We start from the raw sequence: 22,869 nt of genomic DNA on the forward strand, positions 1-22,869 counted from the left end.
AGGCTCTCTCCCACTATTTTCCTGTGGCTGTAGTAGATATTCCAAGAACTGTGGCAACTCCACTGATGTTGTTATTTCCTCCACCTGACTTCAAAAATATTGAGCAGCTGGGGTTTGAAAACCTGGGGCATTTATACATGTGCTCCAGAAGTGGGAAGGGGGAGGGGATCCTTTAATTAGCACATTGGAGCAGCCTCACTGCATGTGTATAGGTGCCCCTGGATAACAAAACACTTATATCCCTATGACACTAGTGCTGAATTATATTTTCAAAAGTTAAACATATAAAAAGCTAAATTCCTGAAAACTAGAGTTAGGTTTAGGAAAATCTACCTGCTTAATGTGACACTGTTCACTGAAAATAAATAAAGATGTTTGGAATAAAAGTAAATTCAGCATTTTGTTCAAAATTATTTTTATTGGTGTTAGCAACAGAACTTGATTCTTCTCACTTATGGTCCTATCTTGCAAAAAGCTTTATGTGGCATGTGAACATGGGTAGAAGGATCTGAATGTGTTGATTTTTTTGAAGGATTGGGATATCACCTAGGTGTAAACCAAAAGCAATGACAGAGAAAACTGGTATAAGACCAAAATTGGGCTTGCTGTGTTCAGCATTGTAATGGCTATGAGGCAGAACCTCAGCTGATGCAAATTGTCATAGGTCCACTGAAGTTAAGCCTTAATTAATCAGTTGTTTCCATCAGCTCTGGGCTGCCTTTATAAACATTTATTTAAATAATTTCTTTTTTCTAACTCAGCAGGTGCAATGTCAGATCATCTCCCATCAACAGCAGCATTTGGCCCAACTGTTTACAATGGCAAAGGTTCTCCCAAACAGCATCTAGTGAAAAATAGCCTGTCAGCTCTGACAAGACCTTCAGTGTTAGGTACCTCTGGATTTTTTGTTTCAACTCATCTAAATTATACATTCTGATTTAGTTACCTGAGGTAAAGTGGAAACATTATATAAATGGGTGTAGTGGATGCAAACTCTTATGTATTTAGAGCAGAACATTATGCTAGGAGTCTTTATGTAAATAATATATTTTATTCCTTACTAACTAACAATGAAAAGTGTTTATGTACTTTCCGATGCAGCTTTCCTAGAACACAGCATATGTATTATTATTCTTTTATTATATTTTACTTTTTGGTTGTTTAATTTGAGGAAAGAACAGCCTCTGAATTCAGGCTTTTGGAAGAATGTGTTTGTCAGTTTGAAACAGCTGCTCCAGAACAGATTTTAGACTTCAATAAAAGGCACTGGAAAAGCTTGATAGAAACTGATTGTATACTACTTAAGCAAGGATGTGATCCTTACAGAGAAAAAACATGAATCTTGAACAACTAGTTCCATATTTTAAAACAGTATCCACGTTACACCTTGGACTGCACTAAAATGGTTACTTTGTAGTGTTTCATCAGCTATCCAGTTTTCATCATCATATACGGAACAAATCCCATGAAGCTGTTAGGGCTGGAAAATTCTTAATATTAATTAAATAGTCATAATCTCTCTCTATATACTTTATATTAATTTTAATGTGAACATTTACAAACTGCACTGCTAATATGTTTCATCCCAGTTCACATTCCATAACCATTTAATATTTGACTTTTTTGTACGTGAGTATCTGTCTTATTATAATGTGAACTGATTTAATTAAGGTAACATTTCAATGTCAACATGTAGGTGACTCAGCACTAAACCTGGCAGGGATAGGTGATTTCCAAATGAGCACATTATATTGCTTTGATCCTGAAATTGTGCTTTTCTGCAGCGTATCATGCCCCAAGTTAAATGAATGAAACTAGGCGACGTGGCTATATACTGCCCTCATGTGGTGAAAATTAAAGGATAAAAGCCTATTGTTTCAGTAAATACTATGATGAATCTTCCTGAAAATTATTTTATTCTCAATCTGAAGGCTTATTAGTCGTGTGTGTGTGTGTGTGTGTGTGTGTGTGTGTGTGTACACACACACACACACACACACACACACACACACACACACACACAGTAAATTACACTGAGAACAATATTGTTTAAATGGTTATTCCCTGTTGTATTGCAAGTAGGCTTGAATTTGCAGATAGGAAGAACAGTTCTGCCAGAAAGTTGGTCTTGACAGGACAACTAGATGTGCTCATGCCTTGGCATATTAAAGTAGGAAAAACCTGAGAGCTCATTCCTGCAAGATGCTGAGTAACTCCTAGAAGACCCTCAGTTCCCATTGAGTAGAAATATCAAAATGTTAAACATGGGACATGGCAGAAATGCATTAGAAAACCCAGGAACCAAAGAATACAGCTTTCAGTAGAAATTTGGCCCAGATCAGTGACAGGATCCATAATTGACATGGAGTTTGGAGCTAGTAAGTTGTGTCCCAAATAATAATGCTAGGTAGAATTTTCAAATTCACCTAAGTTGATTAACTTTCAGTGGAATTTAGGCTTTTCAGTCACTTCAGCATTTTTGAAAATTATATTCCATATTTCCCACAAGCTCTGTTTGCTCAGAGTACAAGGAAACTGTATATGTTTTTGGTATCTACAATTAAAATATATTATTAATACAGTTCTCCCAGAGTAAATTGTGCTATAAAGTAGGTGCATTGTGGTCAAATTAACAGATGGGTCACATTATTGTGGTGTAACAGAGCAAAATAAAATAAGAACTACATTGAGACTAGCGAGTTTGTGTAAATATTTGTTACCATCTAGTACAGTCCTTAGTATATAGGATCTTGAGCAATGAAAATAATACTGGAATGTCATGCACGAAAGTTAATAAATTAAATATAATATTTTCATCCACTTGGCATCATAATAATTTTCCAAACTATTAATGTTATTTAGGCACATTAACAAATTCAGGGCCTCCAAAAAAGCGCCACAAAGGATGGTCACCAGAGTCACCATCATCTACTGAAACTTGGAACTTGCAGCCCAACCCACAGATTCCAAATAAAAATAAAAATGGTAAGCTATGCTGATTTAATTTTTGTTTGTTTGTTTAAAAGACAGTGGAAGAAGGGCCAGAATATTGAAGATATTTATGTACTAAAATACAGAAAGATGCCAAATAGGCTGTTTGAAGGTAACAGGAATCTGAAGTCCCTCTGAAATCAGTAACTACCATGATTACTGAAATCAAAGGTGAGGTTTTCCACCTAAATTGGCATGGGGAAAAAAGCCCCTTGTCTTATAATTGCATGCAAGAAAACCTCATTAAATACATTGTCTATAATTAAACTGCTGCCAAAAATAGCATGTGCTCAGCAATGGCAAACAACTATGAAGTTGATTAAATACAGTCAGCACTGGGCATGATTATAAAATAAATGGTTCATATTGGGTAAACTTGCTGGGAACCTCATACCAGGATAGATTAGTGCAGCTCATCTTAATAAAATATATGGTAATGCCTATTAAGTGCAGTCCCCCTCAGCACTGACTCTTTCAAGTCATGGTGAGCTGCTACATTGCATACCTTTTGACTAGTTCATTCCCACAGCTAAGCTGTGCCTTTCTTTCCTATTCCCAATGTTTCCTGTTTCTTCACCAACCTTAAATGCAAACATCACCAAATGAGGCCAAACAGTTCACCCAGAATCCCCCTGTCACTCCCTCTCTCAGCCTCTCACATATGATTAGTGTAGCTCTGCCCTCCATGAGGTGAAGCCGGACCCGGTTGCTCTGCACTTCATCTGCCTATAAATGTTTGGATGATCACAGGATTCATGACAACAACAATAGTTATAAGTGGAAGTGAATCAGCACATGGTCCTTAGTGGGGGGTATCTGGAGTACATACACACATAGCGAGCAGTGCTGAACTGTAGAGTCACTGTGGCTTGAAATCCTGTTGACCCTGGTGGGGCCCAGCCCAGTAAACTATATGGTAAATCATGAGCCTTTGGCTTTGGATTAATATCATGCTTAGTTTGTACTATGTATAAGGAGGTGCCAAGGTGCTGCTTGTAAGTATGTTTATGGAGAACCTATGCTAAAACTTACAGCAATTTAAGAAAAAGGTAATATGCATCAATTTGTGTTGAACTAAGTGTATGGATAAAATATGCAAATTGCTACAGCTGTGTTTAATTTCAAGGTCATTGTTTTCAAATTTGCTTCTTACTTCCATGTGTTTAGGGAGAGCAGGGTGTGACAATAAAAATAGGGGGAAGGGGTTGCCAGGGGAAAAAGTTGGGGGGAAGCACAGGGCAAAGGGGCTACCTGACCCCCAAGATTTCTTTTCCTTAGTGTAGCAGTGGAAGGGGGACAAATTTAAGGCAACCATACAATAATTAGATTCTATCCCTGGACAAGTATAACAAATTTATATATTTTCCATATATAGAGTATAATTACTGGGGAGTTGTTTTATAATCCGGGTCATCTTCTATTCGAGTAAATAAGGTACAGACCAAGAGATTTTTGTAAACGCTAGTCTTTTTAGCTGCTTAAATACATTTGAGATCTGGTCCAAAATCTAGGATGTATTGAAGTCCATGATAAAACTCCCACTGACTTCAGTGGGCCGCACTATCAGTGTCATTCCAAAGAGAGGCTCATTATTGGCCAAACTATAACATGCTCTCTCAATTTCAGTTCAGTCCTAATTTAGATCGATTCCTGTTAAGGTGCCACTGTGTTAAACTGAGCAATAGTCCCAAGTGTGGCCCAGTATGTTTAGCTAGCTTTGTGGAGAGTATCTAGTAATTCTCATGCACAGACTGAGATATCTTTCTCCTCCAGAAGCAAACTGAGAGAGATGTAACATTCTGATGAGTAATTAAGCCATAAAAGTGAATGTCGGAGTTCAGTTTGTCACATTATTATTATTGATTTAACTTGTAAAAAAGTGTATTTGGTGTTAACTCTAAAAATGTCCTCTCTTCCTGATGGATTACACAGTTGCCATTTAGTTCAGATAAAGATAAAATTGATAAAACAGATAATCCACCAGAATTAAGTAGTTTCCCTTAAAATAGTGTTTTTAATCTGTTAATATTTGAAGTAAGATTACTGTTAAAAACTAATGATAGGCTTCAGTGAATTTAATTTTCTCTTTCTAAGAACTGATAACAACATCAGTATATAATCACAGCACCAAAATGTATTTGTGTCATGCAAAATGTATAGGCCATAAATGATTTGCAGGCTTCTCTGGATTATTGCACTCATACTTTCACTCATGTGCTTGCTTATTTTGTAGTCTTTAGATATAAAGTGTAAAACTTGGTTTTGGAAATGGTATCATTTTAAGGAAGCTAAGGTAATAATATAGGTATATTAGCAGTTCATGTATCATTTGTGTTTCGACAAAAAAGGAATGAAGCATTGATTCTGAGTGCAGATGTTGGCTGATGTGAGAAAGTAACATTGTGAGTTCTGTTTCATCGAGATATTACTTGGCTGTATTAATTTCATTAATTCATTCTTAGATGGAGGAAGCTTGTCATCTTTGCCACATTCTGCTTTAATAGGACCAGCCTCATCTCCAGTGGTGGCCTCTGGAGAACAAGTTTCAGTTCCTGACAACTTGCTGAAAATATGTAAAGCAAAGCCAGTTATATTTAAAGGTAATAAAATCCTGACAATCTTTTGTCTATCTGCTTTTAAAGGCAATTTAATATGTTCTGAGATAAATATAGCATTTTTATTGAGAAATATTAACTAATTAACCTGATGATCACAAGACAACCAGTGAAAATTCAATTAAAAAGCCAATCAAAAAGCCCCTGTACTATAAGCCCCCACACTACCTAACCTTCATATGAGGAAGTAAGCATTATAGAAATATATGGGTTCTTGAAATGGGGTGCTGGTCAGTTCACAAAGGTTATGGATGGGTGCCTATAAAGATTGAGAATGTGTAGTAAAGGGTTAAAGCTCATCTGTGCAGGAAATGGAGCTCCTCAGAGGCCCATCCAAGAGTGCAAAATGAACTATCAGGTATCCAAATTGTAGCCATATTGGTCTAGAGGCAAAAGGAAGTAGAACTCATGGTAGAGGTGATCTCTTTTTAGTCCAACTAGATTTTTGCAAAAAAAAATCTTTAATTGCAAGCTTTTGGGCATAAACACCCTTCTTCAGGTGTAGGAAAAAAGAGAACTTGTACAATCTGTTCTCCGATGCCTGAAGAAGGGTGCTTGTGCCCAAAAGCTTGCAATTAAAGAATGTTTTTTGCAAAAATCTAGTTGATCTAATGAAAGATATCACCTCTACCATAAATTCTGATTCCAAACGAAGTACCAGATTTTCTTGCATACAGCCTCTTTACTCCCATTGGAGTGCATGTGTTAAGTGGGGAAGCTGATTTTTTGCCCAAGATAGAAACACCCTATTTTCATCCCTGTTTCACAGTGCAGCAGCTCTGGTATTACTCTTCAGCCTGCTGAGGGAATCAATGGGCCACTGAGTTAATGGCCCATTGTTCTTTATTTCACAGGTGTTAACAATCATCTCTCCTTTTTAATGGTCTTGACTAATGAAGCTAACCTTTCTTAGGGGAATTTTGCTGTCTGATAGGGCTTCTGGTCATGTCTCCTATTTCACAGCTCTAGCTTTTTTTAAGATTAGAGGTCCATCTATGGAGACCAGTCTTCAACAGCAGCTAGTGTTTTAGTTAAGCAGGGTCAGTCAGCTGAAGATTAGGCTCTGTCCTTGCTTTAAGCCATAACACTGGAATTTTTTTTCCATAATGCCTTTCAAAAACAAGGCGCATATTCTATCTGGGGGCATGTTATATGTGAAAAAATACAGTAACACCAAAATGATGACCATTACAAACCTCATTACTTTCTGCCGCAAGTACAAGACACATTTCTGTGACTTGCCTTCTCCCAACAAAAATGTAGAGCGGCATATACAAAACCCTACCAGCAGCCTGCCAAAACTAAGTGCTACAACACATGCACTTCTTCCCCAGGGAGAGGATGTGAGAGCAAACCATAGCAGATTAGTCACATTGTTGAATACTATGGTTATGAATGTGCTATAGGATCCTGTAGATTCCTGTACAGTGTCGAGAATAAGAAAGATAGAAATAGCCGTGGCGAAGACTCCACAAACCGAGGCAGAGTATTTCAAATCACCTATTGCTGCACAAGGTATAAACCAGGGGTCGGCAAAATTTTTGGGCAGAGTGCCAAAAACACCCACAGTTTCAACTTGTAAGATGTTGGTGTGCCAGGGGTGGATGGTGGAGAAGCTGCTAGGGGCCTGATCCTTGTTTTGGCAATATAAAAGGTATCACCAGCTCCTTCCCCACCGTCCACCCTAAGGCACATGTGCGAAGGAAAATGCCTTTGCATGCCAGATTCTGGCATGCATGCCAGGGGTTGCCTACCCCTGGTATAAACCAATGAATACCATCACACCAGTTTCTTCAGATTCCCCTGAGTACTAACATATAGCAGACTGTTTGATTCATACACATTAAATTAATTTGGTGAGTGCAAATATTGTTTATTTTACAGGTCATGGAAACTTCCCTTATCTTTCTGGGAACCTTAATGACATCATAGTGAGTCCACTTTTGTACACCTGCTACAGAAATTCTCAGTCTATATCTAGAGCTTATGAACAGTATGGTGCTTCCACAATACAGCCAATCTCAGAGGAGATGCAGCTGTTACTAACAGTCTACTACCTTGTTCAGCTAGGTGAGGTTTTTTTTCATCTGTATAGAAGTAAAACATTTGCAATTGGTGACTGAAAAGGAACTATGCGTTGAAGAGCAGTTACTAGTTGAGTTCCTTTAGGGTTATTTTTGTGTGTGATTTAATATTTTCATTAATGAACTTGGAATTGGAGTATGCTAATGATACTTGCAGATGGTGTAAAGTTGAGAGGCACTGGCAATACAGAAGTATCAGAATTTTTATATGGATAGCACTGGATGAATCAAGGATTGGCATATGTGTACTCCACTTATGTCTACTGCTGGGGCCTGGTTCTACATTTTGCTGAAATGTGCTCTAACTTACATTGACCATAATATCTGCTGGGTACTAGGCAGGGCTTGTCCAGCAGGCCATGGTCTCATACAGGCTAGCTCCTGATAAGAAGCTGGAATGGAGTAGCAAGGAGGTGGTACAGCGTGTGGCTGGAAACAGATGTCATCTTCTGCCACCATAAATTTTTATGGTGGCACAAAGGATAAGTAAACACACATCCATGTGCCTTGTTTCACCACAAATGCCTAAAACCTGCAGATGCAATATAGGTGGTATCAAGTTGTGCTACTTGATTGTGGTCGACGTCTGTTAGGTTTTTTAGGGCTCCTAAACCCCAGGGAGTGCCTGCACAGGTTCCCCCATTTGCAGACATGCATGCTTGGGGAATCTAACTTGCGGTGTGTCTGCAGTTGTTTTTTCCAGTTGCAGAGGTGTGCTCAGGGATTTCCTAGGTGATCCTCTGCTAGCAGAGAAACCTGGGGCTGCCCTGTTTTTAGAGGCATGTTTGCCTGAGTGTTTTGCCTAGAATCAGGCCCCAGCTGGTGGACCTGACCCTGTAGACCAGTGGGCAGTGTCTGTCTCACCCAGTGAAGTGGCTTAGTTGACACATCCCAACACAGCTGATCCACTTCATTTGGTGACGCCTGTTTATACCTTGTGCTAAGCACTGGCTATTCCCCAGTGCTCAGGGAATGTCCAGCTTCCACTTAAGGCCAATTGACCAAGAGACTCAAGGGGTTGTGATATGGGCCAGAATCTGGTTTCAAAGCTTTTATATGGGCAGAGGGCCTACTTGTACTGTAAATTAGATATAACTCCAGGAAAGACAATGGCGTGATTATGTATTAAACCAAAATGGATTCAGAAGTCAGAGATTTTGTTTAGCTCTGTTTCTCAGATGAGAGGGTTTTATTTTGGCTGAGCATCATATTTTAAGTGTTTTATACTCTGTTCTTTTTTTGATGTTTCTTTAGCTTCAGACCAGGTCCCTTTGATCGAGGATTTGGAGCAAATATTCATGCGTTCATGGAGGGAGTCTCATCTCTCTGAAATCCGCCAGTATCAGCAGGCCCTTCCACAGACTTTCCCTCAGGTTCCCAGCCAGATTGCACCAGTGACATCTGCCCAGCTCCCCTGGCTAGCAGGGTTAGCTGCCAGTTCTTGCAATGACAGCGTCCATATCATTGAGTGCAGTTACTCTCTAGCTGAGGGACTTTCAGAAATGTTTAAGCTGATCATTGAAGGAAAACTAGTGAAGACGAACTACGTGGTGATCCTATGTGCTAGCAGAAACAGAGCCATAGATTCCTGCATTGTGGTGACAGGTGAGATCACCAGAGAAAATCTTTAGACCGACCTGTATAACTCTTATCATTGTCTGTTATGAGAAATTGGCTTGGTGTTTTCCCATGTAGAAATAAATTTTAATTTAGTTTTCTTGCATCCCCATTTGTGCATGCACTTTTCTACATTTCTGGCTGAAGTGCCTCACTGTAATGGAGTGTTTGCATGTATATGACAATGAGCAAGCTAATTTTGAGGTTGGGTTGAAGCTACTTAGCAAGCTGTCTTGTTTTTAGTGTTTAACAGAAATATAACCTACTTGTAGTGGAGAATTGAATATGATCCCAATTTCACAAGTTTTTTTAGCCTTGGTTTTCTCCCTGGGACAGCTAAAGCCTAGTTGGGGCCATACTGATTAAAATGATAAAAGAATTACTTGAACTCTACAGCTTTAATTAAAATAATGGATAATAACCCATGCAATAACATCTTTATCGAATCCTGAGACTCTGTGCAGTCTTCTCTGCTTTAACAACTTCTGAAAGAAAAAAAAGTAAGAGTGGGGTTCGCATAAATTGGGAGTGATATGTGTTACCTTTAATTTGAGGAAATTCCCGTAGCTGGGTATTATTATTACTTATAATGTAGAGCAGCATGGTAAAAGATAGGATGTACAGACCAGATCTGGCTCATGGAGCCAGATCATCTATTTGGCGGGGCTTCTGGAGAGATCAGAAATTTGGGAGTGCATTGAGCAGGAACAGGGCTTCCCTCTAAATTCCAACATAAGGAGTCCTATCAGAGACGTGCCAGTAGTGGAGGGGTAAGCAACGGCTGTGTTAAACCCTGCAGCTCCCTGACACCACTCATAACACTACTGCTTGTCCTGCTGCTGGAGGTGGGTTTGGATATGGCTCCCTTGAACAAGGAAGGTTGATTTAGAACATTGTCATTTTGGTTCAAACTGCATTCAACATTTCATATAAAAAAGAGTCATTTTTGTTTTTTAGGGAAATACCAGGCAAGAGTTCTGTCCGAGAGCATGCTCACCGCTGCAGACTACCAGAAGGAAGTTAATTATCAACTGGTGACCGGGAAAGTTGAAACTCTGGGATCTTATTTTAGCACCCTCTGCCCAGGTATAAGATGCTATAAACAAACATGATCCTAAGAGTCTGATCCTTTGAACCCAGCGGGAGTCTGTCAGAAAGGGACAAGAACAATCTGGAAAAGTAAAACTTATCTGAGAAATGTCAGATCCCCATGGGCAAATTGCATTCATACATGCATATATTTCCATTGACACAAATGGAAATTAGTTGCCCATATCAAAGCATGGATATGGCTCTGTAAACAGTCTCTATCCAAAACACTTCACTCCTGTATGTAGGCTGCCTGCTCAACTGGTTGCACAGGGGTGAGGGTGAGGGTGAGCTAATTAGCTCACAGCCAGCTAATTCGTCCTGTCACTCAGTATTATTCCCTTGTTTTCATCTCAGTATAAACTCCATCCTGACCTCTGAAATGAGAGAGAATATTGCTGCAAAACTATTATTTCACCAAGTGAGGAGAGTTTGAGGTGGTGAGCAGGGGAAATTAAGTTCATCAAGCCCATTAAATGGCATGAGACTTACTTGAGGTAGATTCTGTTTTCTTTGACCTATCATTTGCTCTTTTTTATGCAGAAGCTTCTTCTGCTCTAAGTTTCTTTTAAATACAACTCTTAAAAGCACTGAAGTGAACTTTTTCTATTTCTTGAGCAGTAGTATTAAATAAAAATCCTAAAATAATTGCTACGCACACTGTGTGCACTCACTGGATGGCACTTCAGAATCACCCTGGCTGTCCTCGGTTCAATTATAGGTATATTAAAATGTTTCTTCAAAAGTGCTCATTGAATACTATACAATACTAGCACTGTGTTCTCTGAATGTCTTTCATTGGCCAAGAACAAGAAGGGCTCTGGATGAATGTAATGTGATATACGGTGGGTGACTGGTGCCTCCTGAGTCTGAGGGGAGCACCCGCAGAAGCTGGCAGTGGTGTCGGTGGTGTGGACGGAGCTGATGAGCACTCGCAGATGCTGCCGGCAGCATCTGTGGTGGGGATGGCCCTGTCAGGGAGGGCACATGCCTCCCGTGTCCCCCCTACCAGTCGCCTATGCAGTGGCACAAATCAATAGGTGTCTTGTTTCTGTTTTTGTGTATCACCTGAGAAGACCTGGAAATATATCTTCCCATTTTGTGAAACTTTTTGAGATGTATCCTAATTATCCATCTCTGACTAAGGATAAACTGAGACTTTTCAAAGTGTTTTTCTGCTGCCCATGAGAGAACAGAAGAGCCTGGTGGTTAGGTAGTCACCTTGGCTGAAAGAGATACTGCTCTGCCTGGTTTGGAGTAGGGGTTTGAACCTGGGTCTTCATCCACCCATGAAAATGTCCTCACCAGTGGGTGACAGAGTTGTGTTCTGGCTCAGTGAACATTTAATTAAACCAAGGCTATTCAACTTCTAAGTGACTAGGGGCCACACTTCTCATGGGCAACACCATTGGGAGCTGCAATCATGGGGGACACACAGGGTAAACCATGAACCCCTAGGCTGTGGATGCCCCCTTCCTGCAGCATTGAGCACCCGCAACCTTCTTCCCCTGCTGCACCATGCACCCCAGCCTCCCTCTCAGCCACGGGTGGATCCAGGATTTCGCAAAGAGAGGTACGGAAACAGTCACCTCTGCTGCAGGGCTGGCTGCACCCCCAGCTACCAGTCTCCCTCCTATTGGTGTGGATAGATTGGGAGCCTCTGGGGACTTTTTGCTTACCCCAAAGTAGGCAAGAATTCCCCACCCTTTCCCTCCATGCCCAAAGGCATGCCCCTCTTTTTTCCTTTCCTCCCTCCCTCCCCCACCAGCCCCTATTGCTTTTCCCAATGTCCCAGGGGTGGGGGAAGCTGCTCCTGCCTGCTTCAGCCAAGCTGAATGGAGGCTAGGAACCATGGCAGCGCTGGTTGCAATGGGCAGAGGGGGGTGTGCTCTCTCTTCTGCCTGCTTCCAGAGAGCTGGGCAGATTGGGAAACTCACCCCCCCCCGCTGCCCCCCACCATCACTGCTGCTGCTGTTGCTATTCCTAGCTGAGCCCAGACCCTGCATGGTCTGGCTGCAGGAGCTTCCCTCTTGTTTGGGACAGCAGGAAAAGCAGCAGTGGCACAGAGGGGAGGGGAGGGATGGGGATGTGTCTTTGAACACAGAGGGGATTCTTACATGCTTTGAGGACTTTAAAAAAGCCACCAGAAGCTCCCAAGATGTGGTCTGGTATGAAAGGGGGATTGCAGCCATGCCATAGCACCCCCTTTAGATCCACCCGTGCCCTCAGCTCGCTTTACTGGGCAGGGGCAGGAAGCAGCAGCTAGAGGAGGGAAGTGGAGAGCCCAGAGTCTCTAACTGCTGATGCACACAGTAGGTAATAGAGGGAGTGGTGGCTGGGTGGGAGGCCAGGGGCGGTAACTTAACCCCTGTGGGCTGGATGTGGCCCATGTGCTGCCAGTGGGACAGTCCTGATTTAAAAAGTGCAAACAGATCCAACAGGAGCCAACAAGAGAGCCTCAGTGCTGAATATCAGAAGCCTGGGTTTCAGAGCATCTAACTGGAGCGTATAAAGTATTTAGAAGCCCCCTGATGAAAAATGCTGTTAGAGTTATGTGGTATTATTATTATCAACGTGAATATTAATATCCATTCTCCTTTCAATTTGTTAGAGGGTGACATTGATCTTTTGCTTGACAAATTTTATCAAGAAAACCAAGGCCACATATCTTCATCTCTTTATGCTTCAGTGAATAAGCCAACAACAGCTCTAGATGGAACCGGAGCATCTGTGTGCACAAGTAAGTAACGAAGACATCTAGAGAGGGAGCAGAGTTTTTTGAGATTCCACTTAATCACTGACCTCTGATCTCAGCCCCCCTCTTTCCTATGTGTAATCTTTGAAAGTAAACATTGATTCTAATGTATAGGCGGCTTCAGTTGCACTCCATGATCCTCCTTCAAGTGGATCGTTTATTTGATCTTAGTTTGTTTATTAAATGAGGACTTTGACTTTATGAAGGCCTAAAGGGACATTCACAATACATGTGTGGAATTGAGTGGGCAGTTTGGGGACCAAGGAACATGTAGAGAAATCTCAGAAAATTGATAGACTTTACTCTCCCTCTGTCTGAAGGATTTCATTGCTCTAGAACATCTACATTATACAGGAGAGCTTCATACAGAGAACTTTACACCATGAGCTGTGAAGACTTCCAGGAGATAGCAGACTTTAAGGAGTATAAGATTAAACTTCTGTCACATATCTGAACAAATGTTTTTGCCTCTTCCCAGGTTATAATATTGAACAGCATCAGATTCGTCCATTCCAGCTGGCGGTGGCTCAGAAATTGTTGTCTCATGTTTGCTCAATTGCTGACTCCAGCACTCAAAATCTTGACTTGGGCTCTTTTGAAAAAGTTGATTTCCTGATTTGCATTCCACCCTCTGAAGTGACATACCAGCAGACACTGTTTCATCTCTGGCATTCAGGTATTCCTTGTGATCTGGCTTTATTTTAGATGTGAATGGAAATTTGGTAGCTACATTTTGTATGTGGAAGGACTGATGCCTATTTGACTTCTTTAGGTGTTTTGCTGGAGCTTGGCTTAGAAAAGGAGCACCTCACAAAGGAGAGAGTGGAACAATATGTTATGAAGCTAGATGCTGAATCCCAGACTAAATTTAAAGCCTTTTTGCAGAACTCTATGCAGAATCCTCACACACTGTTTGTCCTAATCCATGATCATGCTCACTGGGATCTTATGAGGTAAGAACAATTTCATTTTTAACTCAACTCTTACAGAAAAAAATTGTTAATTATTATTATTTTTATTAGCTCTAAAGTCCATTCAAAATGCTGTCTCAGAGGTCATTTTGGTTGTTTATTCATTGCCCACCCATCTGTGTCCATCTTCACTGCCCAGCTAGCTCCATTTTCCCAAGCATCAAACACAAACAGTTCTGCTGGAGGTTGTTGCAAACCTGTCCTCATCTTGAATTGCCTCTAATGTCTCATTGAGCTGTTTTCACGTTTGATTCTCCATGAGTCATGGATTCCTACAAGGACCTTCACATTTTCTGCTAGGCTGCTTCTTCCACGTGAGAAAAACGATGTGGAAAGCCACTTCACTGCCCTCCTTCAAAACTCTCTTTAACTTTTCTCTCTGCTGCAAATTGTGCAAAAAACTCCACAGTAGCTGGGCAGCTGGTGTACCACTTATTACTAGATGTGTCAGACTTGCAATGTTCTGTAGGGATGTCTCAGTTTCAGTGAATTTCTGATGAAAGGAAGACAAAAAAATCTTCCTACCAGCTCACCTGCTCATACTACTGGTTCTGTGAAGAGTGGGAGCATAGGTTTTCCAGGCTTCCAAGAGGCCCAGGGTGCATTTTTAGCTTAACAGACTCCACGCATTTCTAGCGCAGGAACATGAGTGTGTTTGCAAAACAGGTTATTTTGGATTTTGTGAGGTAGGAGAGTAATAGTAATGCCTAACATTTATATAGACCACCTTTCATCGCATTTTGAGACACAAAGAGCATGAGTGACTTGTGAAGGATCACAGAGCCAGGGGACTGAAATGGCATATGCTTGGGCCCTAATACCCAGACATTCATTCCTCTTTTATAGTAATCCTGTCGCAGTTACTTTGTGCCCCCATCTGCCTGTTGTATCTATCTGTTGTCTCTCATTTTACACAAAGATTGTAATCTCTTTGGGGTTAAATGCTGTATTTTCTTAAGTTGGGTTGGTTTAATTGTACAGGCAGCACAGGTGGTCGCTAAAGGCAGCAAATTGTAGGGGGTAGCAAAAACAGCACTTGGAGCAAGCAGGCAGCATGGACACTTGGTTGGGCCTGGCTTGGCATGATGCCACTGCTGTCAGCTCCACCCAGAATGAAACGGGAGGGTGGCAAACTTTCATTTGCCTAGGGCAGCAAAAATCCTTGTGCTGGCTCTGTTCTTAATAACTATGCTAATTCATGCCACATGGCTGCTAGCAGCTGCCATAGTGCTAGCTCCTTTTCAGCTTCCCCATCCTGTGTGCTGGGAGCTGCGGGAAGCTCCCTGCTTGATAGGCATTCCACAGTGTCTAAGGGAATGATATGGAGTTTATCCACTCTCCCTTTCTGCCATAGGAGTAGTGCAAAGATAGTAGAGCCAGGTCAAAGAATCCAGCTGTAAATTCCTTGTTTTTATTTAATGATGTTTTTGTGCCTGGGTTTCAGATGGTAAGATATATACATTGACCTTGTTATAAGAATTCCTTTATACTGATCACTTTGGAGACTATTTGGGTTTCTTCTTGCAGTGCTGTTCATAGCCTTTATCCTCAAATGGAACCATCCGTGGGACTTGTCGATAGACTGTTGAACTGCAGAGAGGTGAAAGAGGCTCCAAACATTGTGACACTTCATGTGACTTCATTCCCCTATGCCCTGCAGACACAGCATACCCACATCAGCCCTTACAATGAAATCCACTGGCCTTCTTCATACAGCAATGTAAGATAGGTCTTTGGAGGGCTTTTGCATTCTTTTGTGAATTCATCATCAAGTATTTTATGTTGACATGTCCAGAAAAACTTTGGAGGCCCCTGGTTCTCATGAAGAAAGTGATAAATAATGATTGTTATATTCCTTCTCTCTTCTGCTTTTGGTTTAGCTTCTATCTAGGTGCTTCTGTGTTTTTCTCTTATCCTTTCTAGTTTCCCCTATCTACATCAGTGATTCTTAGCCAGGGTGCCACAGCACCGTGGGGTGTCTTGAGATCTTTTCAAGGATGCCACAGGGTGCCACACAATATTAGCACTGTTAAGTGAGCAAACATGATTCACATGATAAATCCAGATATTTCTTTTCAACTCAGAAGAATTGCCTTATTATTTGCAGAGCCTATGAAAGGGATCCTCAAGTCTAAAAAGGCTGAGAACCACTGATTTAGATCCTCATTTTCCCTGAACTGTCATAATTTTCATAGAAAGAACTTCTTCACAGTAAGGGTTGCCAGAATCTGGAACGGGCTTCCAAGGGAGGTGGTGCTCTCCTGTACCCTGGCAGGGTCTCCAAGAGGAGACTGGACAAGAACCTAGCTGGGGTTATCTGACCCCAGTGCTCTTTCCTGCCCAGGGCAGGGGTCCAACTCAGTGACCTACTGAGGTTTCTTCCAACCCTGACATCTATGAATCTATGAAACTGTACTGAAGTCAAAAGAGCTGTTTAAATTTAAGTCTTCTCAGCATATCAATCAAGTGTTTATATTAGTATTGAATTATATAAATGCATGTATTTTCTTAAATATTTTTCCTATATGTGTGTATATAAAGAAGAGTCCTAAGTCTACTTCTCTGTGCCTATGTTTATGTTTGCATATACATTTATCATATTTCTTTGAATATGACACTTTTTAAAATCAAATATTTCTTCTAAAAATGATCTGCACCTTCAATTCAACTATAAAAATCATGTAAAACTCTTACATGCACTATAAAGTTGTAGATGTGTCTTTATTTGCTGTTTTTGTTTTTTTTTTAAATTGAGAATCCAAGTATTTGGGTGTGTCTTAAATTCAACGGTGTTTTATATTTGAAGGAATATGATACCTAATTAGATTTAGTGATGACAGGCTGATGCATTACTTACAATGCATATACCGCTTGTATTGTTAAATTATTTTTGTCTTTTTTTACTCAAGGGAGTAGATTTATACCACGAAAACAAGAAATATTTTGGGTTGTCAGAATTCATTGAATCCACCCTTTCTGGACACAGCATTCCACTGCTTAGATATGACAGCTCTTTTGAAGCTATGGTTATGGCTTTAGGGAAAAGGTACAGTACGGTCTTTGGTTTAAAAATTATGACATTTGAGAGGCAGCATAATCCAGTAGATCAGGGTTTGGACCATACTTCTGGAGCCCTGAGTTCTTTCTGTTCATGGCTTTGGCACTGCTCAGTTATGTGTCCTATATGACAGTTTATCTTTCTGTGTTTTTGTTTCTCTACCTGCCCTTGGTTTGTTGTCTTTATTTAAACCAGGGGTGGCCAACCTGTGGCACATGTGCCAGAAATGGCACAGGCAGCCACTGTATGTGGCACATAACAGATTACGGAGGAGACAGGCAGCAAAGCAGAAGATGGGGCAGGAAGCAGAAAGCAGAGCAGCAGATTAGCAGGAGCACAGGGCAGGATGCAGAAAGCAGAGCAGCAGATCAGGCAGGGGAAGGGGACTGGAGTGATTCTTGGAGAAGGTGCAAGACTAATTTGTGGGGCATCTGCCAAAAAAGGTTGGGTCCCGCTAATTTAGACTATAATCTGGTTAGCAAAGACTGTATCTTTTGATGTATGTCATCTAGCACAATGTAGTTATGGTTTTGGCTGGGACCTTTATCCACTGTATAATTATTGTCCTTAATTGTGGAGGTTAATGCATCAATATTTTTAATGCGATTCCATGCTGACCTTTTCTGGCTATCAAGAACTAATTTTAATATATACATTTTGTAAATATCCTAAAGGGGCCACAAAGAACAGGTGCAATTTCACTTTGGCTCCTGGACTTAAATCAAAATTTAATTGTTGTTATCAGTGTGTGAAAATTTGATGTCATTTACCTTATATGATCCAGGATGAGAGGTTTAGGTGAAAAATCTAGAGTCACTGGGAGTGGATAGCCAATGTTCTTTAGGTGCATTTTTTTGCATGTGCAAAGCTCCAGATGAGCTCGTTGAACTGTCAAGTATACCATAAATGAAAAATTGAGCAAGGAGAACTTTATAAATTTGTAAAGACTGTGACATATTGGTTTTGGTCTTGATTGGTTAACTCCTATTCAAGTCAAGTGATTCTTTTTAGTTGACATTAGTAAGAATTGGATCAAATCTTTAGTAAGCACAAGTAAAAAAAACCCTAAACTGATGCACAACGAGCTGTACTGTATTATCTTCATTGCAAGTGTCTTTTATTTTTGATTCATGGTACTGCTGACTACACTAGCAAGTATTCTGTGGCATAACTTCTAAAAGCAATGAGGTCTTAATAACATGAGGAAGTATAACTTCAGCATGCCACTTGTGTTAAATCTTTCCTGAGAAATGGTGAGATCCCACCATTTCTGGTCAAGGAATTATAGGATGTGGAGAACAGTCAAGGACAGCTTAGTGTAGTTCTACTGTATATTGGGCATGATTTTACATGAAGATGATATTTTGAGTGTTATTGAATTTTATAAGAGCTGCATCCTCACTTCACAATTTATTTCAGGTTTCCCAGATTACACAGTGCAGTGATAAGGACTTTTGTCCTCATACAGCACTATTCTGCAGCTATGATGGCAGTAAGTGGTCTATCTCAGATGAAGAATTACACTTCAGTTGAAACGCTGGAAATCACCCAAAACCTAATAAGCTCTTCAAGACACTGCCCCAGTGGCCATGGCCTCATGGTCGTGTTAAGAATTCCCTGTATTCCACTGGCTGCTGTGGCATATGAGCGACTCTATCATGTAAGAGAAAGACTAGCTCTTGAAGATAATTTTGAAATAATCTTGGGAAATCCTAACTCTGGAATCACCATAGGGAAGCACTTTGTGGAGCAACTAAAGGTAACTTGCAGAATGACACTATCCTAATAGGTTTACCATGGAAGCACCAAGTCCATTGGGTGGGTGGATGGAGACATTCAGATTTTATTGACATTATATGTCATTTCCCAGCAAAATTAAAACATAGAGTGTGCGGTCTATGAATCAATGCAGTAGTGAAAGAGCAAATAAAAATTAAAGTGATTTTTGTCATGGTAAAGCTTTTACCTGAGCAGAAAAGTTTCCCCCTAAGGAGAGTACTGTGGAATTATATCACGTAGGCCACCAGCAGGTGGTGTGGAGTCCTCACATCATTCAGTCCTACCCAGATGCTTCTGAGTCTCCCAGCATTTCAAATACAGCACCTGATGTTTCCTGGGTTCTAACATTCTGGAAATGATTAATAGATTAATAAATTCAGGCTTGGCCTTTAAGAGGTTCCCTCTGGCCACATTATGGTCATTGTGACTCCCTGCAAATAGCTAGTCTAAGCCCCCACCCCCAACAGTAAGCATTTATTTGTAGATGCTCACTGCTACATCTGGGAGCTCTGCTATAAAGCATGCCGTGCCAATTTGCTCTTCATCCTTGTGTACCAAGCTCCAGCAATGAAACAATATAGCTATCGCAGAGTCATCCTGAACATGTACTCAGCACTGCTTGCAGACTCTTCGCCTGAGGCAGACTTATTGGCAAGTGTACCGGGCTGCCCTAGAGTGGCTCCATTGCCTATTTCTGAGTTTTAATATACACAGAGCAGGAGTGAACAGGCGTGAAAGCAGTATGGAGATGCCCTATCCCGCTTATTAAGAGTACTGCAACCCACACATTTAAACACATAATGTTACATGTAAGGGTTGGAAATTCCACCACGCTTTTTGCTTGCTTCCTGCTATCTATTTCTTTAGCCATAACTCTCCCTGGAGCAGGAGACAGGGCCCTGATTATGATTTCGTTATGCTAACACAGATGATTCCACTTGAGAAAACAGGAGTAAATAAATTCAGAATCACACCCTAAGTTGTCTCATGTGTGTTGTTGGTTCTTAACCATAAATAATAAAGACCAGATTCTGTTACCCAACTCCCAGTGCATAGTACTTCACCAGTCAGTTGTTCTCATTGAATACAATGGTTACTCACAGCTCAAGATGTTAATCAATGTGAACATAGATATCTCCACCAGATCTTCAGGCAGAGACCAAGATCAATCTATTATGGAGCTCTCAGAGCAGCTGACAACTGTAGTTAGGAAACTGGATCCCCAAAGGAAAATATTTACAGTGAGTGACTCTTCTTTCTGTCTTTGAGGATCAGGTTATACATCTTCATTAAGGTTTCTTGTGCTTTCTGGATGAATATTTGGATCTATATTTGGTTATCTTTTTATTTTCCACTTAATTTAGGAAGTCATTAGATTGATGCCATCATATGGATTTATGATGCTGCCTTTTTTAGTGAACCAATATTTCTGAGACAAAACTGAAAAAAAAAGTTAACAACTAAGAAACTTTCACCCTTTGGCCTCCAGTAGTTGTTTTTGTAGAATCTCTACAGAATGAGATCCACAGCATCATCAATATATGATCCATTTCTGCCTTTTTAACAGAATCTTACGGTTATGCCCAGCTGTGTTTTTTTTTTTTATATTGTATGACAGATCTGGCAGAAAATTGAAGATGCAGATTGGAGGCCACAGACCTATTTGGAATTAGAAGGTCTTCCATGTATATTAATATTTAGTGGAATGGACCCTCAAGGGGAGTCCCTGCCAAGGTGAGAAGGCAATACTGACAAACACTTCCACTGTGTTCTTTGGTTCTTTGTGGGTGTAGCAGATTATGAGATTTGCATGATGAGATGATTGTTTCATCAGTTTTGGGTAGTTTTTGTACTGTCAGCTAAAAATGTGGGAGATTGGCCATGTCGACTTGGTAGTAATGGGTGAGGAGGTTGACATACGAGATAGAAGGGGGGTTTTCACACCAACATCCCTAAGGAGGGACGTAAGGAGACAACAAAACAAAAAAATCTGCTGCATTTATAGCAGATGCATAGCTATAAATTTTGGTGTTGCACCTGCTTCCAATAGGATTGAATTTGTTTGGAGGGGCTGTGTGTGCCACATCAGAGAGAGAGAGTGAGTATATTTCTGAGTCAGGATTAGAACTCAGGAGAACCCAAGTGCAATTGGATAAGCTGTTTCAACCAAAAGTACAGAGATAATATGCACTCTGGGAGTGAACATGCCAAAATACAGTAACAAAGATATGTCATTGAGTTTCCGCTTACACATCAACGAAGTAGGTAATGACAAAACCCTTCATTCGTATCTGCCAAAGCAATAACAGTGTAGAATACAGTGGGATTTCAAACTGGTCTTTTGTTTCTTTCAAGGTCATTGAGATACTGTGACCTACGTTTAATAAATTCCTCTTCTCTGGTAAGGACAACCTTGGAGCAAGAGCTTGGTTTGGCAGCATACTTTATTAGCTCTGAAAGCCACATAGAGAAGGTGGTTGTAAATGACGTGTTGGAGAGTGACCCAGAAAAACTGAGCAGTACTGATAATGAAGATGAGGAAATAGTGACAGAAGGTATTACTTATTATTTGCTGAGTCTGTTCTATAAAGGAAGCCTTTAAGTGGTTGAGCTTTATATGATATCAGGTTTGAGAAGAATGAAGTTGTAGAGTTAGAAAATATAGTTTCATAAAGTAAGTTAGTACTTTATGAAAAATATCTACATGTTCAAACTGCAAGTTATGCATTAAAAGTTAACTCTGTGGACATGTCTACACATGTGCATTTACTGTGAAGTAACTAAAATTACTTCAGAGTTCACTTGCGTGTCTACATGTGTGCACCCGTACTACACAGTAAATATGGTGACTTACACCAATTTGAGCATATATTCGATACCTTCATCATGCAGGGATCAAATATACACCTGATTAGTTACTGTGCAGTAACACACATGTAGATGCCTTACTGTGCAGTAACACTGTGTGTGTGGACTGACTTGGGACTAACTTTAATGCCTGCATATGTAGATGCCGGCCTATTCCTGCTTACTGTGCAGTAGCTTACTGCACAGTAAATATAAAATGACATAAATGCACATGTAGACATGGCCTGTAAGTATCAACATCAGAGATAGACGCTGGCTTTCAAGAATGCAAAACCGTCTATCACATATGCAAATATAAAGCAGTTATTGCAACTGGATGCAACAAATTATTGGGAGAAATTATTTGAAATGTTTAGTGATGGGCTTGTACTTCTGAAATTAAACTTATTAAATAGTATTCTGTTATTAACACTTTGTCTTTATCATATGTTTCAACTGAGGAAGGCAAGCATTTTATAAACATAAATTAGTGAAATGTCTCAGTGCCCCTGAGAAACCATTATCACCCCCCATTTCATACTGGCAAAAATTGAACTATGTAGGGGATAAATGATCACACAAGGTCTCATGGAAAGGACTGCTCACCTGAGTAAGATGTTACTCAGCAAGAATAGAACCTGAAATGAACCGAAATAGGCACTTTAATCAGCAGCTTTGAAAGGAATGACATTTTGTTTTCATCAAATACAGAGGTACAATGTGGCTGTAGAATTACTTGAATGTTCCAGTGAGACTGAATGTGTTTAGGGGGTGATAGCTGCTAGTGCTGTGATAATGTGAGACCTCTTTTGTATATCCTCCTTGCTGCTGGGGCAGCAAGGAAAAGGGGACATGGGTGGCTAAGAGGACATTGCTGAGTTTTTGGCTGCAGTTTTGCCTCCACGAATTAAAATTAGATTAGTCCTCAGGCTGTTCCACTAAATAGCACAGGCGATGTGGCCACACAAGAGTACTCTCTGAATCATGATTTGACCTAGCTGAGGTGTAAGTTATTTTGACCCAGAACCCTTTGACTTTGGCAGTTTGGTCATAGCTAAGGGCT

General features: G+C 40.5%; 1 protein-coding gene across 1 annotated transcript in view; it reads left to right on the plus strand.

Moving 5' to 3' along the window:
• GREB1 (growth regulating estrogen receptor binding 1) overlaps positions 1 to 22,869 on the plus strand; it is a 159,402-nt gene that overhangs the window by 104,155 nt on the left and 32,378 nt on the right. The window contains exons 7-20 of the mRNA XM_025201830.1: positions 762 to 890; positions 2,863 to 2,985; positions 5,454 to 5,591; positions 7,491 to 7,676; positions 8,945 to 9,295; positions 10,265 to 10,393; positions 13,008 to 13,136; positions 13,630 to 13,827; positions 13,924 to 14,104; positions 15,650 to 15,842; positions 17,032 to 17,168; positions 18,600 to 18,939; positions 20,578 to 20,693; positions 21,315 to 21,514. Coding sequence (XP_025057615.1) covers positions 762 to 890; positions 2,863 to 2,985; positions 5,454 to 5,591; positions 7,491 to 7,676; positions 8,945 to 9,295; positions 10,265 to 10,393; positions 13,008 to 13,136; positions 13,630 to 13,827; positions 13,924 to 14,104; positions 15,650 to 15,842; positions 17,032 to 17,168; positions 18,600 to 18,939; positions 20,578 to 20,693; positions 21,315 to 21,514 — 2,550 coding nt within the window. The remainder of the gene's footprint in view (positions 1 to 761; positions 891 to 2,862; positions 2,986 to 5,453; positions 5,592 to 7,490; positions 7,677 to 8,944; positions 9,296 to 10,264; positions 10,394 to 13,007; positions 13,137 to 13,629; positions 13,828 to 13,923; positions 14,105 to 15,649; positions 15,843 to 17,031; positions 17,169 to 18,599; positions 18,940 to 20,577; positions 20,694 to 21,314; positions 21,515 to 22,869) is intronic.

The sequence above is a fragment of the Alligator sinensis genome, unplaced genomic scaffold (assembly GCF_000455745.1).
Source record: "Alligator sinensis unplaced genomic scaffold, ASM45574v1 scaffold678_1, whole genome shotgun sequence".
Lineage (NCBI taxonomy): Eukaryota > Metazoa > Chordata > Crocodylia > Alligatoridae > Alligator > Alligator sinensis.